At 37.7% G+C, this 25682-nt stretch overlaps 1 protein-coding gene across 1 annotated transcript in view; it reads right to left on the reverse strand.

Moving 5' to 3' along the window:
- LOC124722543 (microtubule-associated protein 1B-like) overlaps nucleotides 1-25682 on the reverse strand; it is a 633686-nt gene that overhangs the window by 334869 nt on the left and 273135 nt on the right. The window contains exon 4 of the mRNA XM_047247685.1: nucleotides 10409-10561. Within this exon, the coding sequence (XP_047103641.1) occupies nucleotides 10409-10561 (153 nt within the window). The remainder of the gene's footprint in view (nucleotides 1-10408; nucleotides 10562-25682) is intronic.

Consider the following 25682-nt stretch of genomic DNA (forward strand, 5'->3'; position numbering starts at 1 on the left):
CATCTGCACAATATGATTTCAATCCTCTGCCTTTCATTTACACCACAGAGCATCTTCCAGAAAATGAGCTTCAGTGAACATGTGTCTAAAACTTCACAAAAGAGAATCCAGTAATGTTGGCATGAACTTGTAATCTGCTTGTAAGGCTTTGGAAGATAAAATAAAAATTTTCTTTCTCATTTAGCCAGCACCTTTAACTGAAATGACAGTACTTACTAAGAACATTCCTCCCTTAATTGTGGACTGTACCTGCATTCTTCCAATAAGGCACCGAATATTCTGCCAGGTGTGTAAGTCTTCAAATATCTTGGCATCAATCAAAGATTTATCACCTCATTTAAGCTGGCATTAGGCATATTGAATTCCGTATATAAAATTCTAAAAGTAACATGGAGGATGGGAAAAATATATAGGAATATCCATCTGTATCATGAAAAGAGTAAGATACTGATATGATGTGCAATTTGTTAACAGAGACCAGAGCAGTGTACAGTGTGAAAAATGCTCAAAGCATTGATACCAGTAAAGAGATCCCGGAAAGGAAAATGCCTTATGACTCACCAACATGCATGATTGTAAATGTGGCACTAAGAAACAGTTCCACAGAGAGCAACAGCCTGTTAATAGACTACAGGCAAATAAGTTCAGTACAAGTTTTCATCTCTGGAGGGCACATTCAGTAACATAATTAACTGAAATTGATGGCATGGTAAGTCACTGGTATGATATGACAAAATGAGAGGCCACTGATGCTATCAAAGTTTTCAAAATGGAATTCAGCAACTGTGCACTTATTTTCCCACAAGACAGAGTGTTTGAAAAATGCACAGTAAGGTCATTTGTGTAATCAAAGCTGATCATTATTCCTAGATAGCATAAGTAACAGAAAGCAGCTCTACTGAAAACAGAATTAACAAATACAATATTACCCCAAAGGTGCCTCTATTTACACAAGTTCATAGAGTGTATGTCACCATGACATCATAGCATCTGAAGGCATATACGAGGAAACAGAAGGTAGAGTCCTGATTTGTTTCTAATGAGCTATGAATGTATCTAAAGCATAAAAATTTATGCATCTTTTCCACAAAAAAATCCAAAGTTATTGTGGCAAACTAGTGATATCAAAAGGGGTCAGCACTGGAAACCCTGGACTTTGACATCAATCAGAGCAATTGTAAGAGGTAGACATAATAGAATAATCGTTCATCTGTTTTGTCTGTGATATACTAGTTCCAGTGGTGATAAATTTAATATTATATTGAAAGAAAACCCCAATCCTAAAGCAATCATTTTCTAGTTGACATTCTGCAAGGTGAAACATTTTCTCAAATATCAAAATACACAACTGACTTAAATCAAGACCTTCTTTACGTAAAGGGTGCAATTCTAAAGGCAGAAAGACAGACTCAGAGTACAACATGACACTTTCCAGAATACAGCTGGAAAGATTCGCAGTAATTTTGTCCCAAATGCATGAACTGCTTTTCAATGGGTTCTGAAAACTGCAAGATTACCCCAGAAGATGATAAACCTGTAATTCATCTTACAAATGCTGAGTCTCTTCTGGTCATACCCCTATGCCAGTGTCCCACTTTGTGAGTGTTCCAAACTAAAACCATGACTCATAAATTCACCTGTAACCACCTAAGGCTTTTATTCATATCATCAAATGTAACACCATTTGTGGCAACATTTATCTGATTGGTCAACTCACACTGAATTGATTTCCTGTTTTGTACAGTGGGATTACTATCACAAAATCGAGTAGGCAGAAAACTAAATAATAATTTTTTTAATCATTAACTTGTAAATCATTTGAGATAATTCTTACTTATTGTCCCATCTCAGTTGCACATTTTTTAATTAGATTACATGTTTTGATCACTCTGGATCATATTCACATCTAAAACAAAGTAAAACTAAACATGTACCACCTAATAGCTTAGAACAAGTAGAAAAGGAAAGAATTGTGAATAAATGTACAATTTACCTAAGTGGTTCCGTCAGCAACCCATCTTTTCTACTCAGAACCACATATCAGAGTACTGTGTTTCGCAACTGGGGTCACTGTTTTAAATAGGCATATCTACATCTACATCTACATATATACTCCACAAGTTACTGTATGGTGCATGGCAGACTATTAGTCATTTCCTTTCCTCATCCGCTCGCAAATACAGCAATGGAAAACGACTATCTATATGCCTCTATATGACTCCTAATTTCTCATACCTTATTTTTGTGGTCCTTATGTGTGGTGTATGTTGGCAGCAGTAGAATCATTCAGCAGTCAGCCTCAAATGCCAGATCTCTAAATTCTCTCAATGGTGTTCCTTGAAAAGAATGTCACCTCCCCTACAAGGATTCCCATTTCAGTTCCCGAAGCATCTCCGTAACAGTTATGTGTAGTTTGAACCTACAGGTAACAAATCTAACAGCCTGCCTCTGAATTGCTTTTCATGTCCTTCTTCAATCCAACCTGGTACAGATCCCAAACACTGAGCAGTATTTGAGAATAGGTTGGACCAGTGTACATTTGCAGTCTCCTTTACAGATGAACCATACTTTCGCAAAATTTTCCCAACACAACTGTAGGCAGTCCTTGCAGCACGCTGGCATGTAGACTGGCTACTGTACATACTGGAAAAGTGCGTGCAGTACAGTACCACCAAGCAGAAGCAAATGCAATTAACAATAACTGTCACACCATCTTCCCTATAGTTTTAGTTGCTGCACCTAATTCCACTTTTATAAATAATTGTTGTATACTTTTTACAGTTTCATTATTTCAATGTTTTTAAAATTTTATAATATTTCATGACATTTCATGCAGGTCTAGGTTCTGTACATAAGTCCACTTCTGTAATTTTATGATCCTTATGTCTTTTGCTATGCATACATCCATCGTTCTAAGCCTATACTTTTAACATTTTAATGAAAAAAAAATTGTACACTTGTTATTTTTATGCTGTCACAGTAAGACCTTATGACTTTATACTTTCAGAGTGTCAAACTTTGAATATCTTAAGATGCTAATTCAGTTTTAGCTACTTTATTTCCACTTCTATAGACTACTATTTTATCCCCCTTTTACAGTTGTACACATTCATTCCAGTATTTTACCACACGGTTTTTAAAATAATTTACTTTTCGCAATTTTAGTATAAGACTCTCTCTTGTTAAGCCCATAGTATCCTTGTCACTATCAATTGCACATCTCCTCCCCCGCCTGCCTTGCCTTTGTTGCCTGCTTTCAACCCCCCTCCATCCAATTTATAATTTCACTATTTTATGCCATTTGAATTTCACATACCCATTGTTCTACACTATTATTGTTTCAATGAGAATTTTACACAATTATGTTTTCTACGATTTTAGCATGACCCCTCTTGTTAAACTCACAACATTCCCACCACCCTCATGCTGCATCCTTTCCCCTCCCCCAACCAGCCTCACTCGCTTTTCCCTCCCACCGTCTCCTCTACCTCCAACATACGCCTATTTAAAACATTGACCACAGTTGTAAAACACTGTATTCTGACTACTTAGGTAAATTCTACAGTTATGTACAATTCTTTTCTTTCCTGCTTATTGCAAAATATTACATGGTATGTATTTAGTTTTCCTTTGTTTTAGATCTGAAGATAATCTGCATGTGACCAAAACATGTAATCTAATTAAAAAATATGCACCTGAGATGGAATAATAAATGAGAATTATCCTAAATATCAATACAATTGCTGTATCTCTCAAGATGAATATGTAAGCTATAGTGAAAATTGTAAATCATATGGTGATATATCCTTAATTCATTTTAGTTTTATGTCTCTTTATACTAAGTTTACTATGAACTTGCTTTTACTTCATTATTTTTTATGTTTTCTTCTTCTCTCTTTGCCTTTATAATCTCTAAAAGAACAGCCTCTTTATAATCTCTAAAAGAACAGCCTCTTCTTATAGAGACTGTAATTCAGTACACAGTCTTGTACATGTTTGTCAGTTAATTTAAAACATTCATTGTACATACATATTGTGTTTTATCCTTACATCTGTGACATCAACATTATATGGAACAAAAGTAATTTTGTTCTTCAGCTATATTGTGGCAGCATACAAGCTGTCAGCAGTTATCACATGAGAACTTCTGTTATTAAAAGTGAATAACACCAAATGAATGAAATATGGTTTCATGTTTTCGCCAATTGTGTAAGTGGGAAAGCTTCCAACTATGGAACTCCACAAACACCTTATGTGAGTTTGCATTAATTTATTGATAATTATAAAGCTTGAAAATGCCATCAAAATAACCTAAATATGCTAATGGAAGTCCTTATACAATCTAAATAATTTAGCCTTGAAAGCTAGCAAAGTGAGGTATTCAGGACATGCAGCTGGGCATATATGTGATCACATGGAACAGATTACCTGCATTGTATGTCAAAAGGAAGAAGTCTGACAGAGATCCGTAAGAGTGGGCTACCTAATTTCCAAAATGAAAAATGAGTTTTGAAAAAGCGTATTTGTGTCATTAGCTGCACAATTTTATGTTTATTCTCTACCGTTTTTGACTCTTACACTAATGTTCAAGGAGAAAAACACTGTACATCAGTGGATCGATCATACATTTCCCATCATATATGAGCCACACAAATATAAAACACATCTAATTATCTTAATAGGCTGCCTTAACTCAGTCCACATAAACATGCTGTGCCATGGCATAATTACAGTCTGAAAGCATGTTTATATGGACTGTATTAAGATTGACTATTATGAAAGTTCAGACAATGGAAACTCCAAGTAGGAATATAAATAATGTGGGAAGAGATAGATTTCTACTTACAGTAAAGAAGACACTTCAAGTTGCAGACAAGTACAATTGAAAGACACTCTCATGTAGCTTTCAGCCTCAGCCTTCATCAGTAAAGAAAACACACACACACACACACACACACACACACACACACACACAGGCAAGCACACCTCACACATATACGACTGCCACTCCAGCACCTTGGGCTGGGCCAAGATGCTGGAGTTAGTGGTCGTATGTTAATGAGATGAGATGTGCTTGCTTGTGTGTGTGTGTGTGTGTGTGTGTGTGTGTGTGTGTGTGTGTGTGTGAGTGTATGAGTCTCTCTTTACTGACGAAGGCTGTGGCCAAAAGCTACATCTGAGTGACTTCTAATCGTGCCTGTCTGTAACTTGACGTGTCTTCTTTACATTAAGTAGCAATCTGTGTTTTCCTGCATTGTTGTTATTATGACAGTTAGATATGTTTTACATTTGTATGTCTCATATGTGATGAAAATGTGTGGTTGATGCATTGATGTAAAATGTTTTTCTCCTTAAAATGATGGTAACAATTGAAACCGGTAGAGAATCGTCAATGAAAATCCCCATAAATATTGAAGGAGATGTACTTGCCCACTTACAAGTTTGCAATGGAAAAACAGTGGGCTCTTCAAATCACTCATATTGGCAAAAATATCATCTTCAGTAACTGAAATGCTGATTCTCTGAGCAAGACTAACAGACTTCTGTGACTTTATGCAGTTTGGCTTAGGGCTAATCATTACAAATCTTAACAACTGAATAAAAAATTAATCAATGGCACCATGACAGCTGAGGAAAGGTGATTACACGACTTTATAAATCATTATGTATGCATACTGGATTACATTCCAATCCTTTCAACTACATCTTAAAAAGTGAGGAGTACACCATCCTGTTGATATTTTATTATATTTGGCTATTAAGCCTTGTAAGCATCTTAAGTGTTTTCCAACAACCGTACATTATGTAACACTAGGTTTCATCACAACAATCCTTCCATCCTCAGTACTGGAAATGAAACACCACATTTAGTATACAGCCATCTAGTTGAAACTAACTGAAATAATAATTTCATTTATTTATTTTAACCACATCTTATATTGCAGACTGCATCTGGACAAACTGTAAGGAAAGTCCGAATGCATCACTTTGACAAATTGTTAACATGTAAAAGATCTACAGCATAAGGTTAATTCAGTGAGTTGAAATCTCAATGAATTAGCACCAATAGCACTTTGAATAAAATACATTGGTTTTCCAGTCATAGAAACATCAATTTCAGCCCTTTTTATCATGAGTGAAACAATTGTTTTAAAACAAATATTTTACGTTTTTTGAAGACGATATAAGTAAATTTGAAACTTTAAGAGTACCAACTGGACATGATTAGAATACACAGAAAAGTTCTTTGTGGCTGGTAGTACTAAAGTCTTTATGGTTACACAGATCCAAAATTCTAAATGTTTTCCACTCACACTAGATTTAATTTCAGATTTAGTCATGGGAAGCTACAATGTTTTGTCAAACATTTACATGACTACTGACTTTCTACACTGCAGATGAGTGAACATGAAAAAACTAAGGAGCAGTTACTTTGTTATCTGCATTTATAAGTTACTCCAGTTTTGGCAAGACTTAAGAAGCTCATCTCAGCTTCCATTCTGCTGCGTGAATCATCATCTAACTTGTGGTTCATAGTTACTAATGTCTCTTTAAATAGTGCTGTAGCAGAAGCTATTTAGGTGGTGTAGCACCTTGATGTGCTTCTGATGAAACACGAAAAAACCACTAAAATGAATACAGTCAAAAATGACTAAGTTGTGAATCCAGAATTTATCCAGTAAAACTACACCATGACAGTCCACATGTAGCATATGGGTCTGACAGAATGCGGTAGACATCTTGAAGTACAGGTTTAGCCATATTTGTAGTTTCTGGTGCATTATTGATAATCACCAGTATAGATTTCTGATGTTAACCCTTTTGTTATCAGAATTAAAAAGGTCACATTAATTCAGATGTTTAGGAAAAGCTGTAACTGAACACGTTGATGAGTGACATTTTAATATTTTTATTCAACTGAGAAGATATCCATACCTGTAAAGCTATGTTTTTGCAGGGAAGCCAATTTGGCGATGTACGTAAGTGGCAAGAAAACATTAACTGTGAATCAAACCACGTAACCAGATATTTTGTAACGAAATGGTTTTCTTGAAATGGGCACAGTAACCCTGATTTAAGTTTATGTAGTGACAGGTATTTCCAAAGGACAATCAACCTCAATTCAAGTTGTCAAAAAATAAATATATGATTTTTATATTACAATGTGACTAAAATGGCTAAATTCACGAATTAAAAAATGTAATATTTCAACATTTACTTGCTTCTTTACAGAACTCTTAATGTGTTTCATTTTCTGCATTGAAAGGATTTATATTGTTCCACCAGTAGAGTACACCAGCTTTAATTGCACTATTGAAAAAGAATAAATTTTTAAGAGACAGTGGTTTTCAGTGATAAGTGCTAAAATATAGGCTACAAGTGTAAGCTGTCTCATGCATGTTACTTTCATTTTTATGGCAAGTTTCTTGTGCCAAGATATCTAACTGAATAGTAAATGATGAAAAGCTCAAAAATAAGGTCACAGGTAATGAGCAAAAAGTTAATACATAATGGAAAATTATCTTCTTTACTGTAATAATGTCATATATTCATTTTGAAAGTATGACCTACATCACATTAATACAGGTCAGGGATGAACCTTAAAGTCTCACTTTCAGATATTGTTAAGAGCTGTTTGCTGAATTGTTCTCACTTTCAGATATTGTTAAGAGCTGTTTGCTGAATTGTTCTCACTTTCAGATATTGTTAAGAGCTGTTTGCTGAATTGTTCCATGTGTAGAACTGATAGTATTAAATGTCTTGTCATAATGTAAACTGATATCAGTGTACCAGCCATGTTATTTTTTTGAACTGGACAGATGGATTTTTATATTAAAAATGAATAAATCGAATATTCATTTCATTCTGACAACTGTAATGTCATATATTAGGCACAGTGAAACAAGATTTACAAAACAAACACAGAAGTACCAAAAAGTCCTCACACAAAACCCATACACTTAATTTTGTGGCTTCCACAGTAGGGGGTATCAGCTGTTGAACTTGTCACTGTGGAAAATAAATAACATTTATTCTCTTTTCATTTATATTTAAAAACAGCTGTGTTATTGATTTCCACTTTAATTGCTGTCAGCTGCAAAGCCACAAGGTTGCATCTTCAGGCATAAAATGCAGTAACTGGTGTATTGCAGCTACGCTCATAAATATATCATATGGAAATTGATAGGTAGATGGATACCTGATATACTTTCAGCTGTACAGTACGTCACTTTCCACATTATGTGCATGAATCTGAAGCATTGCAATTTCGAAATGGATTGCAATTAAAATAAAAAGCAAAAATTATAGCTGTTTCAAAATAGAAATAGAAAGGAAATAAATAGCATCTTTTTTAACCACGGAAAAAGTATGCCAATGTTACAGTTCCATTCAGTATCAGTTAGATTCTGTGTATAAAACAGTTCCATTACAGAATATGGTTTAAGAGACACTGATCAACCATAACATGGATCTGGCTGCTTGGACTGTTGCACCCATAAAAGCTGTACACATGGAATGGTAAAATGTGGGCAGCAGTTCATCTTGTGTTTTTGTTCAGTGTAATAATTGTCACAGTTAACATTGTGCATGCCTGCATTGAGGAACCACTTTTTACATAAACAAACATATGTACAACAACATACTGAAAAATGTATATGTTTTGTCTTTTTGAAAATTGTTACACTAAGCATCCAATTTGATTCAAATTTTATGATTATCAGCTCTTATGCACATGAACTACAGTTGCCAGGAAATAATGAGAAGCTTACTTATTTATTTTTACTATGAATATCCATCAGTCACAGCCCACACACCATGTATGTTTTACATCAGCATGAAATTTCTAAAGAATGAGTCTTTGGACCCAATGAGTGGGTTAAAGCAACCACCCAGTAATCAGATCTCTGAAAATTAGTCAACAGAAGCTTTACAGGTTGTTTCACATAAAAAGTATTTCAACTTATCTATGACCAGTGTCACAAGAAATTTAACTGTTACCTCATGTTAATCTGCTCTCTGAGAGATTTTCCTCCCATGGCTTGTAATGGTAACATGACAAATAGTTATAGCCAGATTAACTTGGAAAGTATGGACTAAACAGTGTACTGAGCTGTCAGTTTGACAGTGGTGTGGCTACATAAAATCTTAACAAACAATGCAATACTGTATCATATTAGAAAAAAGATAGATTGCTTCTCATGATAAAGTAGACACATTGAGTTGCAGACAGGCACAACAAAAAGAAAAGACTGTTACACATTTAGCTTTTGGACAAAGCCTTCTTCAGAAACGACAACACACAATTCGCACAAGCAAGCACACCTCATGCACACATAACCACCACCTCCAGCAACTCAGATCGGAATCCATTCTGGTCCAAGCTGCCAGAGATGTTGGACATGTGTGCATGATGTGTGCTAGCTTGTGTGTGTTTTGTCTTGTGAAAAAGTCTTTGGCCAAAGGCTAAATGTGTAACAGAATTTTCTGTTCATTGTGCCTGTCTGCAACTCAACGTGTCATCTTCATGGTGAGTAGCAAACTATCCTTATCCTAATATCATTCATATTCCAACCTGGAGCTCCCATTGTTCAATACCATATTATGTGTGTTAAATAGCAGATCAAAGAAAGTAAGAGAATAAAATCAGTTCAGAAATTTTAAATTGGATTTTGCATTGAGCTGCACTTCTGATGAAATTCCTTTCTGATATAAGACTAATAAAATTATTTCCTATATCCGACCACTTTGTTATTCTACTACAGTATTGGAGGCAGTGACAAAGTGTCTAAAAGTGCGTATGTGTGTGTGTGTGTGTGTGTGTGTGTGTGTGTGTGTGTGAGATCTCATCAGAGCTGCAGCATGCACTTTCTTAGAAGACCAAGGTGGACAATATACTGCAATAAAGACAGGAATGAGCCATTTGAGAAATAAGTCTACAAAAAATGTGCTTGTCACTGCAATAAAATGATGAATTATGAATCTTCAGCTTTAATTACACCGGGCAAAAACCATCACCACTAGCAAGATGTAATAGTGAATGAAGCTCCTATACAGGATTTCATTTAAGTAATAGTGGAATTGCCTCCTTCATTGCAGCTTTGTTGCAGTATTATCACAACCTTGCATTTATTATAGCTAACCCCTACATTTCAGTACATATTTGAATTTAGCTCAGCGTATCATGTCACATTAAACTGGGTAAAATACTGTTGCAAATGGCAGTTTCATGAGCATGCAATACAGCAGTGGATGTTTTGCAGGAAAAAATCTAAGCATTCCGAAAAGTGTATCTCCATATTTTGTTGGTTTCTTTTCTTTTTTTAAATTTTCATGCTGGGTCAGGGTAAAGGAGGGATGATATGGAGCAGGGGTGGGTGTGCCCTTCTCAGGGCTTCCCGTCGCCTACCATGTCCTGGTCTTCTTCAGGATCGCAGGGGTCGGAGTCGGAGCGGTCCACTGGAGCGAACTTCATGTATTGTAAGCGGTACTCGGATTGCGGGGGGCCCTCCGACTTGCTCCTGCGAGCGGGCCTCGCCCGGCCACCTCCGCGCTCCTCCGACTGCAACACCAATCATCCACTTGTTCCCGATTCCACTCACACTCATAGTACTTCCAGTGTACCACACATGGAAATACACACTTCGACAATGGTAGCCCTGCAAAATATATTTTACTGCCCCACAAATTCCACAGAGAATTTCACTCTACTCAAGTTCTCTTGTTGATCTTTTAATCTATATTGGCATGGAAATGCATTAGGCCATGTAGATATGATCAGTTCCTTGTAAGACGTGATGGTGATTACTCTTCATATTTCAGCATTATTGCTAGCCCTGAACTTGAGAAAATATTGGCTGTCCACTGTGAACAAGTCTTAAAGAGTTTTTCTGTATTCTTCACTGTCACAACTGATTATCCTTGCAAGAACACTCCCCTGTTTTGAGGTTTTCCAGCAACTTCAGGCAGAGAGATGCAGGTCTCAAGCTTCTTCTTTGAATTTCTTCATTACTTGGAAGTCATTTATGGCAAAAATGTACTATTGTGAGTCATTTCTATGGGAAAACATTGTTGACTGTGAAGTTCATTCAAATTCTTTTTTGTATTGGATGACATCTGTGGGTTTGTCATGGGGAAAAACTACTAGAGTACACCTACATGCAAAGCACAGTTATGTTACTTCAAAGGAAAATGTTTGCTATCCCTGCCAGCTCTGTCTTCTTTGTTAGTTACACATCAGTAAAAATGTTACCCCCAATGTCCCCCCCACCTCCCCCCCCCCCTCTCCATTTGAAGGGCAACGCCAGCTCAAATAGAATCAGTTCTTGTAAAGTAGGTTGCTCTTATGGTTGATTGATACCTTACTTACTCTATGCCTGTGATACTCTCAATGAGATTTTTTGTTCGTAATACCATTCGTGTTTAATCTCAGTTTTAACTGATTAAACTGTAAAGTTTCTAATCTTGAGATACATTTTAGGAGCCATTATTATCCTCTCTCATTCCCCTTGACATTATTAAAAAAAATTATAGTAAACGGAAATCGGTGGTACTTTAAGCAATAAGAACTTCGCTCCACATTTTAAATTCCTAAAGCTTACAGTGACACAGATATTAGAGTTATATTAGAAGAACTGTAATTGTGTCTCTGAAGTTGTGGAATGTGGAACAAACAAATGTAATGTTTCTATATTTTATTTTATGAAAAAGTTACCTGACCAAATTAATAATATATAGTCCATACATAGCTACTTCCCCAGTTTTTTCTTTCTCACTGATTTCATCGCTGGGTAGTAATATAGTAGGAAGAAACATATTAATTGAGCATTGTCCTGAAATGTTACATGACCGCCTTGTAAGATATAACTATTAGGCTATAACCTCTGAAGTGAATAATTCATTTTAATTCCTCAAAGCAGATTTGTCTGGCGTCATGTGTAACGTACAACAGTGAAACTTAACATTATGAGGCATCTTTCAAGCATCTGTGAATGTCACAAATACTACTGAAAGCATATGCATTTGAAGGATTGAGTGAATTTTTTAGTGTATTAACATGCCACAACAGCTAACAGCAGCAAGTTGTAGAAGAATCCACTAGCACAGTAAAGTTTTCAGGCAGTACCTGGTCTGATTAGGGAATCAGGAAAGGTATGCACAGAATGCAGTACAATCTACAACAGAAAGCTGGGGCTGTCACTCACCTGAATATTAGACAAAAGATGGAAATGCAAAAATATGTAGGGGCCTACAGACAGACAGTGGGTGCATATGGACAAGGATATACACACATTGACACTGCTGGAAGGTGGAAGAAGGTTAACTGCTATGATTTCTCCATCTAAATTGTGACTTCATGAGTTACATAAATATATTTTGAGGCCCTGAGTTGGAGCATATTAAGGTGAAATAATCATGTAAATTTAGTTACGGGGGAGGCAGATACTGTAAGAATTCTAAGAAAATGTACTTAATACATTTGCAAAAAATGTCATCTGACAGTTCCTGAGTACTATTTGTCAAATTTGGACTCTTAACTGCATTAATAGAAGAGAGGCAGAAGATGCATCACAAGTTTGCTCAGTTAGCGTGAAAGCCTCACAGATATGCTCAAAAATACCCATTGAGAGACATCACAAGGAATATGGTGTGCAGCATAGAAAGGACTGTTCTTAAAATTCTGTGAGCATGTGTTTCAAGATGAGGTGAGAATCACACTATTTCTTCCCACACTAATATCTCATAATTACAGTAGCTTCTGTGGAAGTGTAGCAACATTTGCTCTTCCCCAACACCGTCCATCAATGAAATACTGTGGGAGAAAAGGGTACACAATATATCCCCTGCTGCACACCCAATTGTGATTTGCACAATAATGTCATGTCATATGGCACACAGAGAAAGTAAATAACACCTGCATTCACATGGAACTTCTGGCAGAAGCAAATGAGTAATTGTAGAATATCCATGGTGAGTATGTGTGGTCAGTGAATCTATGAGCATTATGAATCCGGATGCAAGCTGATAAAGAAAAAGAAACTAAATGACACTATGCAGTGAAAAAGACTGTTCTGAGTTCCCCATTACAATTATGAGTAAAAATCAGGCTGATTCCTTCAATAAAGACATGTGCTATTTGTTTCCAAACTAACCTGCCACCTCTGAAGGCCTAATGACAGTTGGATCAGGAAAGGCATAGGAGAGGGCAAAGAAAGACAGAAATAGAAGTCTCATAGGTAAGAAATGGGTGTTTCTCATAAAAAGAATATTCAGTATCACTGAAATGAGTTTCTGCATAGAGCAAGAGGCCCCAACATTCCAACCGCTGAATTGTATCCAGTTGGTGCCATAAGACCAGTACCTCTTCTTTCCTATGCTGTTATCATACTTAGATAGTGCTCTGTCTTAACAGGTGTTACTGTTAGCAGTTTTTTCTTTCTTTTTTTCCAATATATTCCACACATTTCAAGGGGTAGGAGTTGTGAGCAGGTGGCCACTTTCCAGCCTTTTATGTATAAAATTAAAGAGATAAATGATACTGACTGACATAAAAAATATAACCTATGGCACAATGAAATGTAGATGAAAAACATTATGCAACATTATTTTTGGTATTGACAAAATTTTTGTTGTTCCTGGAATACTTTTTGAGCTGCTTTCAGATTTATTATTAATTTTTTCTGTTACTTCTAGTTTTTTCAGATATCAAGTAAACTCATTTTCCATTTAAACCTAAGTTCCACAAAGAGACATTTTATTGCAAGTAAGAGAAATTTTATTTTAGTTGTATGGAGTACATGGCCACCTATCTGGCTGTATCGCCTGGCCACCAAGAGCTGTTGCATAACGATTTGATTCACGGATTGTTATATGGCACCTTCGGTGTATAGCGATTTTACGACTATGTTGTGTGGGGCCTGAAGATGGCATCAATGTAATGCCGAAACTGGTAGCACATAAGAAGTTCATCAAATAAATTTCTACAATACATACGGCTGTTGGTAAATTATTGCATCAAGAAATATCTGGCTGTTAGGTGGGAAACTTTAGTACATTGTTGAAGTGCTTTAATGTTGTGAGGTTATATCTGTGCTGTCAAATGTAGTTTTGCACTTTTTAGAAATAAGTTTCCACAAGTGTTTGAATAATTCAAATGTATTCTGTTGTGTTTGTGGTAGCTAAATAATTCTTACACAAAGACAGGAAATTAACAATTTTTTGAAAAATGTCTACTACACACACTTTGGTGTAAGACTTGGTGATCAAGACAAAAGGTGGGGACCACACAAGGTGTGCTGTACATGTGTTAAGGGACTGTGACTGGAAAAATGAGAAGAGGAAATCAATGCCTTTTGCAATTCCCATCGTTTGGAGGGAGCCATAAAGTCAGGTATATGATTGTCATTTTTGTATGAGTAACACTGAAGTAGGAAGGATATGAAATATTCTAATAGTTCTTCAGCTTTATGACAAGTTAATGTATACTGAATCTCTCCCTACTCCAATCGCACGGACCATCCTTGAAGATTTGCAAGAGGAGAGCAGTGCAGAAGATGAATGCCACGATGCTGATGATTACAAGCTGGAAGAAGATTCTGTAGCACAACTTTGAGTCAAAATAAACTAAATGACTTAACTCATGACTTGAATCCGACAAACTGCTTAGTTCAACATCTTTTACTACCCAGGATATGATCCTCTTGATACAAGACCAGACAAAAGGAATTGATAAAGTTTTCTAAAGAAGAAGATCATCTGGTTTTTTGTTGTGATATTCATGGTTTACTGAATTTCTTTAATGACACTATTGATCCACATCAGTGGAGGTTGTTCACAGACTTGTCAAAATGTAGCCTGAAATGTTTTTTTTTACATAGTGGAAATTTGTTGGCACATTACCTGTTGCCCATTGAGACACCATAAGGAGACATATGAAAACCTCAAAGCTATGTTGAAATATGTGAACTATCAAAAATATCCTTGGTCAATATGTGAGGATCTGAAAGCAGTTGGCATATTACTTGGCCAACAATGTGGCTACACAAAAATGCCATGCTACATTTGTGATCGGGACAGTCGAGCTAAAGACAAGCCTGAAAGAAAAGCTCTCCAATCCAGCCTACAGAATACAATAAATGAACCAATTGTTCAACCAAGCAAGATATTATTACATTCTCTCGGATTAATGAAACAGTTCACTGAAGAACCCTCAAAAGATAGCAATGACGGGGTCTTTGTGGGGCAGAAAATCAGAAATTTAATGAAAGACTATGTGTTTTAAAGTACCATGAATCCAGTAAAAAGAAGGGCTTGGGTCTTGTTTAAAGAAGTAGTTCCCAACTTTTTGGACAACAAAAAACAGGAAAATTATAAAATCACAGTTCAAAGAATTAGGTTGTACCATGAGTGTGAAGCTTCATTTTCTATATTCACGTACTGATTTCTTCCATGTGAACCTTGGCAATGTCAGTGAAGAACATGGGGAATGGTTCCACCAGGACATCAAGGAGGTGGAAGAGAGATGCCAGGGAAGATGGAATACATACATGAAGGCTGACTACTGTTTTATGCCAAAGGGAGATGGCACTGGTGAAAGGAGTCAATCAAAGAAGAGAAGTTACACCCCATGTCAGAAATACAAGGCGTGTTTTTTTAAGTAAGTACCATTTTGAAATTAAAAAAAGATTTGCTAAGATATCTCAATAGTTTTATTTTTACATGAAAGCCTGTACCTTAATCTACGTTGTACCAGTTTTCGAATACCCTCCTCATAGAAGTCTGCCGCCTGACTTGTTAACCACTGCATCACCATTGTTTTGACTTCATCATCGTCTTGAAGATGCTGACCACCCAGGTGTTTCTTCAAGTGCAGGAACAGATGGTAGTCACTGGGCGCAAGATCGGGGATGTACGGAGGATGACCTAGAGTTTCCCATCAAAAAGATGTGATGAGATCTTTGGTCTGATTTGCCACATGTGGACAGGCATTGTCTTGCAGCAAAATGATGCCCTTGCTCAACTTCCATGAACTGTTGCTTTGATTCTGGTGTGACGTAGGCCACCCATGTTTCATTGCCCATAACAATTTGGCTTAAGAAACCATCAACGTCATTGTGTACCGCTCAAGGAAAGTCAATGCACTGTCTAAATGTTTGGTTTTGTGCACATCCGTCAACATTTTTGGTACCCAATGTGCGCACAATTTTCAGTAATTCAAATGCTCAGTCACAATGCCATACAAAACACTATGAGAAACATTAGGAAAGTCATCCCACAAGGAGGAAATCATAAAGCATCTGTTTTCTCTCACTTTATTGTCCACTTCCTGCACCAAACTTTAATTAATGACCAAAGAACACCCACTCCGTTGTTCATCATGCACATTTGCGTGGCCATCTTTAAATGTTCTCATCCACTTTCTTACCATTCCATCACTCGTAATGTTTTCTCTGTAAACTGCACAGATCTCGTGATGAATGTCGATCACTTTTAGGCCTTAAGCACTAAGAAATCTTGTAACAGCCTGTACTTCACAGTCGACGGGACTCACAATTATCGGAGGCATCTTAAACACTCAGTATACAATGTAAACAAGGAAGAATCAGACTGTAATGGCGTCAGTGTGTAGATTAAGGTACAGGCTTTCATGTGAAAATAAAATTATTGAGATCTCTCTGCACGTCTTTTTTTTAATTTCAAAACGGTACTTACTTAAAAAACACGCCTCGTAACTTGATGCAGTGACATCGGCAAAGGGGAATTAAACTGTCATACATGTGTCATGTTTTTGTAATAATTGTTAGCATTTTTAAGGGAACAAATACCACTGTATACTTTAATGCAGTATGTAGTGATTCTATACAACGTAAGAAAGTAAATAATTTACTTTTAATGGGATAAAAAAATTCACTGTTACAAAAAAATGTGATTTTAGCTACAACTTCAAATGTGATTTGTACAGAAATTGGACAAGGTACAGAACTCAAATCAAATTTTAAATCAGGATGAAAAATACATTATGTATACCTTACAGTCATAAAACATCATTCAAAAAGTTTTAAAATAGAGCATAGTGTAATGTATGTACTTCTGTGACCTATGGAGCTGATTGTGGTGAGAGTGCCTCATAACATTTTGTAACCGTGGGATGTAATTGCAAAGGGTGTTATGTGAAAGAGGATGTGGAATGTGTACAAGGGAATAAACTGGTAGTTGGATCACAGGTGACAAAAGTGGGTAGGATTGCACCTAAAAAGAATAATGTTGGCTTGGAGCCTTTATTTGGCATGTAGGAGAAGTTACAGTTGATAGTATGGGCAGATTTCAGGGATGGTTTCACAGCATGAGAGGAAAACATGATTAAAATTACCCCTGGTGAGGATATTGAGTGCTTTTAGATAGGGGAAAGTGAGATGTGTTGATACAGAAATGGCAACAAGTCAGAATTCTCAATGATGGGAGATAGAGTGGCAAAGATGTTCTAGCTGTATGAAGGTGTGTAGGCACTTTATAAGGTGATGCAGGATATAGGAAGCAAAACTAAATGGATACAAAATGCAAGACTGAGTGGGTGTCATTCAAGGATTTGTAAGGAGTGATAGAGCATGGAAGAAGCAGAAATCCCTACATTTGCTTGTATAAGAGGGGAATGAATAAGTCTTGTACACATGGATTACAGTCATGAGATTTTGATTTTGTTCTCACATTTGTCTGATTGGTCTTCACAGGTTTTTTGTGGGGGTGGGGGATTGTAAACTAATTTTTGATGGTGTGTTGTCCTAGATACTTCAGAGTTTTAACTAGATGGATCGAATGGTCACGAATTTTGTTAGTTAAATTGTTGAGATGGAAAAAAAGTGATTGATGTGATGAATGGACAGTGTACAGTTCACTAATCGCAGCTTTGGTGTATGGAGTTTAAAGGAAGATAAAGGAGTTGTGCTATGACAGATATGGGGGGGCACAATGTTATTTGTTGTTACACAAGACATCCATCCATTAGGATGGATGCAAATAAGCTGATGCAATTGACTGGAAGGGTATACGAGACAAGTTTCAACAGGAGATCTCAGTGTCACATGTAGTCACAGTATTGGTGACTGTGAATAAGGACTGTGAGGATATATTCCCTTGTGTTGGTGGACTAGCTGCAGCAGAAAAAGCCAGGATGGTTTTAAGGAGTGAAGGTTCCAGGTCAATAGGAAGAGGTTTCTCTGGGGGTGGTTTGTTGACTTTTAGGAAAAAGAGAACTTCTTAATTATTCCATAAGTTGCAGTGGAAACCAATATTATGGGTGGTTCTATACAAGACTGAAATGGTTTCTGGACTATAGAGAGGACATTCTTCAAGGTGGTGATATGTGATGGAATCATGGCTAGGAATTGTATTAAATTTCTTTGCAACAGTGCCTTTTATACTGTGTGCTGTGATTGGTGTGTCTAAATCTGATTATGATATGTTATGTAAACATTGGAAGTTGTTAACAATGTGAGTGGCAGATGTATGAATGCATTTGTGGTTGAGTGGAGGTTAGTTGAGATCAAAATTAATGTTATCAGTAATAGTGAATATTTCTTAGATGTAGAAAGATGGTTTTTCCTTGGGTTGTTGGGGAGGGGTTAGTTGCTGCAGAGGAGTGAGTAGTAAGCCACAGGATCGTGACCTCTATGTCAGGTTTTAGTGAGATATGTGAATGGTTTCGTATAGTTGTAGAAAAGAGAAAAATAATGTTGTGCCTTTGCCACACCATTTTGAATTTTCAGGGAGTACGGTGGGGAAGTAGATAGGTTACACTGCAATGGCTGCAGGGTAGCTGTAACGGTGAGGAGGAAAGTGAATAGGGGATCTAGGAATATTTGGCTGTAGTGTTTGGAAGTTCAAGTTGGCAAATGTTTTGTATAATTTTTGTATCTAATCAGGTCGTCGTCATGTGACTAGGGCCTCCTGTTGGATAGACTGTTCGCTGGGTGCAAGTCTTTCGATTTGATGCCACTTCGGCATCTTGCGTGTCAATGGAGATGGAATCTGATGATTAGGACAACACAACACCTAGCCCCTGAGCAGAGAAAATCTCCAACCCAGCCAGGAATCAAACCCGGGCCCTTAGGATTGACATTCTGCCATGCTGACCACTCAGCTACCGGGAGGGGGGGGGGCATCTAATCAGGTAATGTCTTTGGATTTTAGAGGAAATGAATGGGGGTTTCAACAGACTCAATGGTGAAGGTGAGTCTGTTACTTTTTGGCATGGAAATGGAATAGGATTCATTATTAGTATCATGGCGAGTTATCAAAGTGACACAGGAGGGGAGGGGGTGATTTGGTACTTTCAGACAGGTTGAGAAGAAGAGAGTGAGGATGGCAGAGATTCCACAGGCAGGAATCAGGTGTGTGCAGAAATTGATACCTGTGGATTTGATAAGGACAAAGTCTATGCTATGACAACTTGGGAGATTTGATGGTTATTTGTGAACATTTGTACTCTTGGGTAATGATTTAAGGATTCAGAGCTTTGTGTGGGTCTCCTTGATTGCTGTTGCACTAGTTTTGGGAAAAAAATTATTCAGAACAAATGAGTTGTCAACATTTTCCCCAAAAAGCAATCTGGCATCATTAATGGTAGTGTCCACACAGTGTTTTCTATACATGAAATGGTAATAATAGTAACTATACATGTGTCTACGATTTCAGTAACAGTTCAATACAACATTTTTATAATGGAGTGGAATTGAATTTTATGGGAATATGTACTTTTTTTTTTTTAATCATCAGTCTACTGACTGGTTTGATGTGGCCTGCCACAAATTCCTTTCCTGTGCTAACCTCTTCATCTCAGAGTAGCACTTGCAGCCTACGTCCTCAATTATTTGCTTGACGTATTCCAATCTCTGTCTTCCTCTACAGTTTTTGCCCTCTACAGCTCCCTCTAGTACCATGGAAGTCATTCCCTCATGTCTTAGCAGATGTCCTATCATCCTGTCCCTTCTCCTTATCAATGTTTTCCACATATTCCTTTCCTCTCCGATTCTGCGTAGAACCTCCTCATTCCTTACCTTATCAGTCCACCTAATTTTCAACATTCGTCTATAGCACCACATCTCAAACGCTTCGATTTGTACTTGAGGACTTTTATTTGGCCAAAAATATACAAGGAGTTGGGGAATGAGCATTTTGTGGTATAAGCTGATGGGAGAACTGCCTAAAGTGATTTAAAAAACCTGTAAAGTTGCCAGTTCCTCAGTGCTCATCCCTCACTCTGACAATGCACATACAAGATGATGGCATTTTCTTACCAGAAACAATACATCTCACATGATGAAGTCCAAACAAGAATTTATTTTGTACATGGTGGTTGATGAAAACTGGGATTTTAAAAGAATGTATCATTCAGCCACAAATATGGGTGGCACCTTTTTTGGAATGAATCTTCCACTTTGTAGAGAAATGTATGCTATACTGGTACTTCTAGATAGATTAAAATTTTGTTCCAGACTGAGACTCAAATTCTGACCCATGTGTTCAAGACAGTCCTTGCTGTATACATAAAATGCCCCCTTCACCAAGTACAACAGTGAAAATTGTACTGGCAGTGTGTCTGAATCTCTATCACCAGCGCATAACATGTACATCAAGATACATGTTGTAGATGTCACCTGTAGGAGGTAGTCGTAATAACCTCTGACCCAATCTCTCACCCCCCCCCCCCCCTCCCTCCCACCCAAAAGAAAAGTTGAGAACAAAATGTTAGGAGCTAACACTCTTCAAATCACAATGAAGTGTGTGCCAGAGATGCTGTACTTGCTATTGTACCATTTATTAAGATTTCTTTCTGTTCGATTAAAAAAATGCAGCATTAGGACAATGTCTACATGTACACATTCGTATGAGCTCTTATTTGTCTACATTTATTTCCACAATTTCTATGAGATTGATACATGGTGGGTTGAAGAATATTTATAGTTTCTGCGCTGAAAGGAAGTTCTTATAATAACTTCCTTCAAGTGTCTCTGGTGAAATTTGTTTAAAGACTAGAGATATTGTTGCATTCTCCTGCTAATCAACATGACTATTTGCACGAACATTCATTGTCTACATGCAGTGTACCCTGGTAACCCTACTTAATACAGAAAAAAACAAGATCAGGTTTTAATTTCCCAAGGTCATTATCAATCCCGCATTCACATTAATCAGTTTATGGGACCACAGAAAACAAAGTCCAGATGGATGGACACAGTTTGAGTACTTGATATTTGTCCCATTTACTTGCACATTATTCAGTTAGCCTATGGGGACCAAAAGGAGGTAGACAAAAATATGTAAACATCAAAAGAAAGGCATGGCTGTACATAAATGCTGATGCTAGCCAAGCCTGCAGGTTGCACTGTTTTATTAGACTGCAAATGGCACCTGTGCAATGTCCTCAATATATTGCAATTGACTGTTGTAGTCGAAATTGTGTTCTGTGTATATAGCTGTGAGTGTACTATATCAGAGCTCATTGCTTTCAAACATGGTAAAATTGTTGGTGCTCATATGGTGGATGCTTCAATAACCAAGGTAGCCAAAGTTTACGTGTTTCAAGAGCGACTGGTTTACAGTTTCCTTGAAAATCATACAGGACCCATACTTCTCCATTCCAAGATGACTGGAAGCTGTTCTGAACGCCAACGGTTTCCCTGCACCATATTACACATGGTAATGTGTTGAGTTTCTTGTGTTCCCATATTTTTGTATACCTCCTGTGCAAGTGTTGCATTTGCAATTGATTTGTTGATTAGCTGCCGTTATCCAGTAATCTAGCAAGGAATGGCAGCTTGGCATTTGCTTTGCTGAGAGTCATATCTATATGGTTGTACCATTTCATATAACATATGGGTACGGTACTTCCAAAAATTTATATGATACAATAGACTATATTCGTGACTCGTTAGTCAAAGGATGCCACGAGTTTACGTTTTATAAAGTGTACAACACTGCATTTCTCCATGTTAAGAGCTAATCGCCAGTCTTTCATTTTGTCAAGCTATTGCTGGATATTGATGCACTTTTTTTTTTTTTTTGATAGAATTTCCTCATTCCCAACTGTAAACAGTTTGGGACTGAAACTAATACCATCCGCCTGGTCACTAAATGTTCTGGGCAAATCAAAATGAATATAGCGATTACAGAATGGGATACCTATTTAAGCATAGTGATACATTGATAAGAATGACAGAGAATATAAAAGAAAGAGCAAGAATGTTTTTACCTACTTTATAGATGTTCTGTGGTACTCCCCTTGGTTACACGGACAACATCGAAGTCAAAACACATTTCACGTCATACATTCTGAAGCCTATATGGTGCCACCGATAGGAGCGCATTAGAAATGCGCATTTTGCGTTCTAGAATCGTTTTCGGCAAAGGACGCACACACACGACGTCTTACACGTGACCGCATCAAAAGAAATCCGTAGATATCAGGTCTGGACATTTAGGAGACCATGAGTAGGGCATAGCATCGTCGCGTCTAGTGCGGCTGATCCAGTGGGCTGAAAGATGATTTAAAAATCTGTGAACGCCCATATCCCAATGTGGGTGTAATCCATCTTCCTGACAGATGTAATCAATGTTAACTGGTGACAGCAACCATTGCTCCAGCAGCTAAGGTAAATGTATGTTGAAACACTTTTCTGAATGAAGAAAAAAAAAAGGCCGTACAATTTTTTTATTGACATCACATAGAATACATTAACTTTCAGAGTGTAACTCTGCTGTTGTTCTTCTTGTGTAACGGTCCCTGTATGAGCACGGCTAATCCCTTCTTGGATTGCATTTGCCTCTTCTCCTCCTGGAATCTCTTCATTGTTTCTCTTCCTTTCTCTCGTTCTTCTTCCGTGATCTTCTGCATCCTCTTCCCTCGTCTGCTCCAATGGTAACACACTATCTCATATTAGGATGGTGTGGAAAGTTTCCTCATCACTAAAAGTGAGACGTGCAGCAAATGTTTCTTCCTCCATGGCTTCCAAGCATTGCCATGGCATAATTCTTACGTTTTACTTGGTCTTCGAGTTTCAATGCCTGTAAAATTTTAATTACGTACGAATTAATTTTCAGGTTAGTTTAGAGAATATGCTAAACCGCTGTTATAGCATTTGCACATCCCTAATGCCTGCATACGTCGATTTCCGTGGACTATGCTCAAATAAAGAGGAGAGTCAACGTTTTGTGCTGATACACGTTACCGTCCGGTATATTTTCAGTTGCAAAGCATCGTGTTTCTTCAAATTGTCGACGCCATCTGCGAATGTTTTTGGCGTTTGGAAGAGCTTGATTGTATCGCTGACGACATCTTCCCTGCATTTCGATTACAGAACGACAACTGCTAAAGCGTCCTATACATGCACCAACCGATCGACCGACAAACTGGACTTGGGAGTAGTCGTTTTGATCGATCGACGGACGAACTTTTCTTGCTGGGATGTCGCCATGGTAGGATTACCCCACCACGCCACCTAACAAATCGTGCCGTGTGTAGCGCTTTCGCGCCAACCGCCCGACGGCCGTTTGTCTTTACTCTAATGTCACCGCGCGCAGGAGTGAACGCTACTCTATAATAAACATTACAGGGTGCGAGCCAGATGAAACTCTAAAGACAGAGTTTCTAGAGAAATTTAATGACTGTAGATGTTTGTTGCACACGTCGTGCGAGAAGTTTAGCAATACAGATGCAAGACATGAAGCACTTTTTTCATTTTCTGACGAAGCCATAATAGTTTCGTGTGGCACATAGAGAGAATAAAAGATCGTTGACCTTCTGTATTTCTGACTTAAACGGAAAGTGTGGGATTTCTTTTCACGTGTGACACCTGCTAAATGCTTCATTTGGTATGTATGTGTTATTGTACTTATTAGATGACCTGCGCTACTACCAAGCGTAATCTTTCGCCTTCGAATTTGAAATGAGTTTCTTAGCTTACAGACCATCTTTTATGCTATGTACATAAATAAATTAATAAGTTCACATGAAAATCTATTGTTTTATTTATTTTACTTTACCATAATGTGTTTCCTGAGTCAGCTATCGATCACTTTGTAGGTTTCAAGAATCATAATTGTGGGGATACGGCAGCACTGGATTGGATGCACTCTTACTTCTACAAGTGGCTAGAAATCGTAATGTAGCTGACAGCCCCTCTCATGACTATATTCTTTTTCGTTAAGAATGGTCTGATGATGTTCAGCAGTTCTGAAATGCATGATTCATCCATTCTTAGATACATACGAATATCATCGGCTCTCAGCTACTTAAGTAACAGAAAATGAGTGATTTTTCTCCATGGTATAGCCGCTTCATTGCCCACAGCTTTCCCAAGGACTTTTTTGGCCTTGTTGTCTCTCAAACAGCCACGGCAAACCGCCGTTTTTGTTTCTGTGTAAAACCAAGCGGGATCTCGTAGAACTGAAAAACAACTTGAGATAAGCAAATCAAAACAATAGGGCGGCGTTGTAATCGCTGAGTGCAGTCGGTCGGGATGTGCATAGAGTGCCTCTGAATTGGTCGGTTGGCTAGTAAATTGATGTGTGTGTAGGGGCTTTAATTTATAACACGTCGAATACCTTCTGTATGGGATGCGCAGTTTTCACTTACGACACGGAACTTCTCACTTTTACATCACTGCGCACGTGTCGGCTTCCGATTCACTGCGCTTGCGCAACGATAGATATTCTGATTTTTTTTTTCACACTCTGTAATTGTTGCCGATGTATCACTGTGGGTTAAATAGTTGTAGCCGTTTGTAATAGCTATAATCATTTTGAATTGGCCTGATTTCTTCCGGAGGTGCAGAAAATATTACTCGTATATGCCTCTAGCTTTTACAAAACAATTGCATGGCTAACGTTGTCTGTTCATTCCATGACGAGGGGCCGCTGCGACACACTGCGCCAAATACGAGGGGATTCCAGGTCAACGTTCCCCTCGCGCAAGGCTCACAGGGGGAATGTTGGCAACACCGCCACCGCAAATGCACTACTGGCGATGGGTGCTCGCCTCACACAACTACTGCCCACGTGCTTCTTGCCGGGACTGGCGTTAGGAGGTATAATAAGCGCTGCTCAAGACGTAACCCGGCTGTATGATGTGCACTGCAGCAGTAGCTGTATTAGTACGGAACTCAAGCCGACAGAGTGTTCACTTTATAAAGCCAGTTTGCCAAATACAACTACAGTGACGTCCCGGTAACTGGAATGACGGTCCGAACTACTGTGGTGCCGAAAGTTATCGTTTCCACACGTTGCAGCAGAAGCCTTGTGGTACAGTTTCCAATACGACGTCAACTGACAAGACAGAGTTGGGCAGTAATGTCACCGTTCAGGTTGCGACAGTAAATCTGCACTAAGAACTAAATAGGAATAAATAAGAACCACAAATATTGGGTACAAAAATAACACGTGTATACCAAATATAGTCACGTGTTATAAACACGAATATTCATTCTTTATCGTCCAAACTTTCGAGCTATCATTCATTGTGTCACAAAGTAAAAACAGCAATTTACTCAATACCTGGAGCTTGTGTCGAATCGAAATTATTTTGCATGCAGCCTTTAAAGAAGTGCTTTTGGGTTTATAATTTTCAGACCTTTAAGTGATTTATGACCAGTTACGTTGTCACTACCACAATCTGAATGTATTGTCAAGAG

This window comes from Schistocerca piceifrons, chromosome X (assembly GCF_021461385.2).
Source record: "Schistocerca piceifrons isolate TAMUIC-IGC-003096 chromosome X, iqSchPice1.1, whole genome shotgun sequence".
In the NCBI taxonomy this organism is placed as follows: domain Eukaryota; kingdom Metazoa; phylum Arthropoda; class Insecta; order Orthoptera; family Acrididae; genus Schistocerca; species Schistocerca piceifrons.